This window comes from Vitis vinifera, chromosome 14 (assembly GCF_030704535.1).
Source record: "Vitis vinifera cultivar Pinot Noir 40024 chromosome 14, ASM3070453v1".
Classification (NCBI taxonomy): Eukaryota; Viridiplantae; Streptophyta; class Magnoliopsida; order Vitales; family Vitaceae; genus Vitis; species Vitis vinifera.
Window position 1 is genome coordinate 22,593,617 of NC_081818.1, and position 5,267 is coordinate 22,598,883.

Below are 5,267 nucleotides of genomic sequence, written 5' to 3' on the forward strand. Positions count from 1 at the left end.
TGGGGTTCTTCTACCCAACTCCATCCCCCCTTCACATGCCCCTAAAGTGTTTGCTTCCATGCTTCCCTCTATTACCCCCTTCATTTTTAAAGGGGCTTTCACCCATTACAAGAAGCTGTGAGCCTCTTTGGGAATGGAAATAAGTGCTTTTCTTCCCCATTATTGTAAAGGAAATTATCCTATTTTTAAAAACTACATATTTTCATCAGTCTTGCAATTCTGGTGGACCATGAAACCGGTCAGACCGGTTAGACCAGACCACTCCGGCCCAATTAGCTGAGGCACAAAACCCACAAAAAGTACACGTTTACGCGCCAACTCGCTCATACCGTTACGTATCCACGCGCCTGCCTGCTTGGCATGCATCCAGACGATTTCCACCTTTCCCACCATCCATCATGGCGCGTGGCGCCACCCCGGATGAAATCTATGTCATGAGGCTTGGAACGAATGAGACACGCAGGGGGAGGCGGTTGGGCAGGCATGCATGCATGCATTGTTGTGGGATCATAATATAAACTATAAAGAGGTGGGGAGGAGTGTGGCAGCTTTCGCTTTTAAAAGTGGGTCTCTTTTGATGATTTATTGTCTGGGGATTTGACTGTGTTGAAGAGGAGGAAGGGTGTGTTAGCTGATAGTGGTTTGTGGAATCAATAAAGCAAGCAGCGGAGGAGACCAGACCACCACCATCCCCCTACTCAAAAACTCTGATTTTTAGTGGTGACCCAAAAGAAAGAGATACATGAATTAAAATAATGGAGCCAACAGCAAAGGTTTCCCGTGGTGGCTCACCAAATCCATCATCAATCTCGATGCACCTCCCTCCCTCCCCCCTCCCCCTGCCTTGAGATTCCCACATTCTTATTTCATAAAGAAATCGGTGTTTTTAAACTTTATCGGATGGCCAAACTCAGGGAATGTTGGATTCCCCACACCCAAACCGATGTCTTCCCCTTTCCCTTTCTCTCTCTGCCTTCACTTTGTCTTAAAGTTTGAATAATACTGTTCATTTTCTACAGATTTAAACATATGATCCAAAAACAGATACCTTACATTAAATAGTTTAAAGGTTAATTTTCTGATGATTTAAATGAAAGGTTGATGGTTCTAGCCTAGCTGCTTATTTTCAAGGCTAATTTGGACGGTAGTCCTTTTGCTTTGTTGCTTTTGTTTTAAACGGATAGGTGTACAGGAACTAAAAAAAAAAAAAAAAACAAAGAAAAAGAAAAAGAAATGAGATATACCTTTTCTAGGAAAATGCATGATTGACACTCAAGAGGAATTCCCACTTCTATCCTTTATCTTCTAAATTCATAGATTCATTTACATCAGGCTGTTCTGCTGAGATGATGGCAATTATTATATATTGTTTTCTTTACTAACACCTGACCCTAAACAGGCATGCTACATCTCTCTTATAATATAAAAGAATTGCTTCTTTTTTTTTTCTTTTTTAACTTGGGGTCTGACAGAGATTTTAGTGGAATGAAGTTCCGGCATGGAAAGCATAGTTGGGAATCTAAAGATTACCTCAAACAAAAGAAACCCATCTGAGGACTAGTACTAGCCCATCTGAGGAATAGTCTCTGCGCTTGCTTCTTCAATCATCATAAACAGGGCTGTAGCATCTGGGTGATCTTGGTTCTTGTGAATTGTGATCCAATGGAAATGAGAAGCAGGGTAATTGCTTTCTGGTTTGTGCCTTTTTTATGGTTCTGGACTTCTGCAAATGGTTTGCTTTCTCCCAAAGGTGTAAACTTTGAAGGTAACTTGAACTTTTCTTTCCTGTCATCTTTGAATCTGCAATGTGTTGTTTAGCTTCAAATGTAGGGAAAATGGATGTTGTTTCACATGGGTGTTCTTGTTTCAGTGCAAGCTTTAATGGGTATAAAAGCTTTTCTAGTGGATCCTCATGGTGTTCTTGACAATTGGGATGGGGATGCTGTTGATCCATGTAGCTGGACAATGGTCACTTGCTCTACTGACTCTCTAGTGGTTGGCCTGTAAGCTTGCTGCCAAAAAACCCTTTTATGTTTCAGCACAAACCATGAAAATATAGCATCCCCCTTGTTTAAGATGAAAAGGTTTTGAAGTGGTGGAAATGATCTTGTTGCAGGGGGACTCCTAGCCAGAATTTATCAGGCACTCTTTCTCCAAGCATAGGCAACTTAACAAATCTGCAGATTGTGTAAGTAGCACAAAAGAATAGGGTGGTCTACCAACTTCTGAATGGGAATGATTCTTTTCCTATCATTAGCTTTAATGGGTGTGGTGTTCTGCGCTTATTTGCAGGCTCTTACAGAACAATAACATCACAGGACCAATCCCACAAGAGCTTGGAAGGCTCTCAAAGCTTCATACACTTGATCTTTCTAATAATTTCTTCACTGATGAAGTTCCCTCTTCTCTGGGTCACTTGACAAGCCTCCAATACTTGTAAGCATGAAACTTTGGTGATTAAAAACATTTGTATAGCCTATCTTCGGAGATTCCTTTGTTCTATCCTATTCTGTTCTATATCTGACTCGGTTTCTCTAACTGGTTTTAGGAGGCTCAACAATAACAGTCTATCAGGACCATTCCCAGTGTCATTGGCTAACATGACCCAGCTTGCTTTTCTGTAAATCTTTTAGCCTCTCTTATTGTATCACTATGCCTTTTTCTTTTCTTTTCTTTTTTTCCTTTTTCCTTTCTGAAATGTGTTGCTGAATTAGGCTTTGTTATTCTGTTGGTTTGTTCATTGCAGTGACTTATCTTTCAATAATTTGAGTGGCCCTGTACCCAGATTTCCTGCTAAAACCTTCAAGTAAGCTTCTCTTAGTCTATCATGACAAAGAATTGGCCAAATGGAAATTGCTCACTATTTGTCTTGTCATTGCAGCATTGTAGGCAACCCTCTGATCTGTGCAACAGGATCCGAACAAGAATGCTATGGAACGACATTGATGCCTATGTCCATGACCTTGAACAGCTCACAGAGTATGGACTTTAAGATTTTCCCTGCTTTCGAATTCATTTTTCTTAACCATCATGATGCCTTAGGTCCTAATTCTGTTTTTGTAAAAAACTTACCTTTGAATCAAGTGTATTTCTGCATCACTTTTTCATTTATTGGATTGATCTGATCTTATCCTTTATGCTTCCTGTAGCTGCCTTACCTACGAGAAGATCGAAGAATCACAAACTTGCCCTTGCCTTTGGGACAAGCCTTGGATGCATATGTCTGCTCATCTTTGGGGGTGGACTGCTTCTGTGGTGGAGGCAACGACATAACCAGCAGATGTTCTTTGATGTTAATGGTTTGTGGAACAATATAAAGTTTCACTGATGAAGACAGTAGATTATTTAATTGGTGGGGGCGGCAATAATGCTTTTATTAATATCATGTATTTTGAAATTTCAGACCGGCATCATGAGGAAGTTTCCCTTGGAAACTTGAAGAGGTTCCAATTTAGAGAACTTCAGATTGCAACAGACAATTTCAGCAGCAAGAACATACTAGGAAAAGGTGGCTTTGGAAATGTCTACAAAGGGTATCTCCAGGATGGGACTATTGTAGCTGTAAAGAGGCTTAAAGATGGCAATGCCGTTGGAGGAGAAATACAATTCCAGACTGAAGTCGAGATGATCAGCCTAGCAGTTCATCGGAACCTCCTCAGGCTATATGGTTTTTGTATCACCACCTCTGAAAGGCTTCTGGTTTACCCCTACATGTCCAATGGCAGTGTTGCTTCTCGTCTCAAAGGTGACGAATAAAAGTTCAAATGAATCAAAGCTATTGCTCTCAAATGCCGATTCTTCAAAGCTAAATTAGCCCATCATTTATTTTTAACAGGGAAGCCAGTCTTGGACTGGGGCACCAGGAAGAGAATTGCCTTAGGAGCTGCAAGAGGATTGCTATACCTCCACGAGCAGTGTGACCCGAAGATCATTCATAGGGATGTGAAGGCTGCAAACATATTGCTCGATGACTATTGTGAGGCTGTGGTAGGAGATTTTGGGTTGGCAAAACTTTTGGATCACCAAGACTCTCATGTGACAACAGCCGTTAGGGGCACTGTGGGGCACATAGCTCCTGAGTACCTTTCCACAGGCCAGTCCTCTGAAAAAACCGATGTATTCGGGTTTGGGATCCTTCTCCTTGAATTAATCACAGGACAGAGAGCTCTAGAATTTGGCAAGGCAGCTAACCAGAAAGGAGCCATGCTTGATTGGGTGAGCAAATTTTATTCAATCTATCTTATAAATTAATCAAACTCATTCTAGATAGCTATATTAGTATGTCTTACATTGAGTTATGATCACAGGTAAAGAAAATTCATCAGGAGAAGAGGCTTGAGATTCTAGTAGACAAGGATCTAAAGCACTTCTACGATCGGGTCGAACTCGAGGAAATGGTGCAGGTTGCTCTCTTGTGCACCCAATACCTTCCAGGGCACAGGCCTAAAATGTCTGAAGTGGTGCAAATGCTTGAAGGTGATGGGCTTGCAGAGAGATGGGAAGCTTCTCAGAGAGGTGAAGTAACCAAGTGCAAACCCCACGAACTATCCTCATCAGAACGCTACTCTGACCTTACTGATGACTCTTCATTACTTGTCCAAGCAATGGAGCTTTCTGGCCCACGGTGAATTCTTTCCAAAAAACTTAGATTTTTTTTTTTCTTTTTGGTTTAGAAAAGAGTTTGAAATATCGAAAGAAGAGAATTATAGTTGTTCAAGCTGTTTCTGCAAAGATCTCATCATGTGTATTGAAATTTTGTGTTGTATAATAGTAATATATCAGAGCTCCAAAGGGCTCTGTTCTTTTGTTTCTTCCTTGAATGTACAGATTCTGATCTGAGCAACTGACAGTATTTAGATTGCCGATTCCATGTCTTCTCCAATTCAAATCCTGAGCTTGTAAAAATAATGATATTTGTTTTCATGTCTGACCTTGATTTTCTACTTCATTATGATTTATGACCACATTCCTTTGCTCTTTAATTGCTAACTGCTCTCCAACAAGACTACGTTTCGTTTCGTTTGGATACGTTTCGTAGTTTCTATTTTTAGTAATTTTTATATAAAACATAATAATTTTCATATTAAAAAAAATATGAATTTTCACATAATAACTTCTATATTTAAAATAATTTTCACATTATTTTAAAATTTTTAAAATTTGAATTTAAAAGTATTTTTAATACTTTAATTTTTTAAATAGTTTTAAAGTCATTATTTAAAAAAAAAATATTCAAAGAATTTTTATATTTTATATAAAAATTACTT

General features: G+C 39.4%; 1 protein-coding gene across 1 annotated transcript; it reads left to right on the plus strand.

The window, feature by feature from the left end:
* Positions 1-1,260: 1,260 nt before the first annotated feature.
* LOC100253129 (protein NSP-INTERACTING KINASE 1) lies at positions 1,261-4,928 on the plus strand. The gene is made up of 11 exons (XM_002278929.4): positions 1,261-1,765; positions 1,871-2,003; positions 2,117-2,188; positions 2,293-2,436; positions 2,549-2,620; positions 2,747-2,806; positions 2,882-2,979; positions 3,150-3,299; positions 3,404-3,745; positions 3,836-4,215; positions 4,308-4,928. Exons 1-11 carry the CDS (start codon positions 1,663-1,665, stop codon positions 4,626-4,628), a joined length of 1,875 nt encoding a protein of 624 aa, XP_002278965.1. The 5' UTR covers positions 1,261-1,662; the 3' UTR covers positions 4,629-4,928.
* Positions 4,929-5,267: the final 339 nt, after the last annotated feature.

Excerpts from the sequence above, each read along its gene's own strand:
- LOC100253129 (XM_002278929.4), top strand. The coding sequence starts at position 1,663 with ATGGAAATGAGAAGCAGGGTAATTGCTTTCTGGTTTGTGCCTTTTTTA. Across the intron at positions 1,766-1,870 it reads CAAAGGTGTAAACTTTGAAG|TGCAAGCTTTAATGGGTATA; the intron begins GTAACTTGAACT and ends TTCTTGTTTCAG. Across the intron at positions 2,621-2,746 it reads ATGACCCAGCTTGCTTTTCT|TGACTTATCTTTCAATAATT; the intron begins GTAAATCTTTTA and ends TGTTCATTGCAG.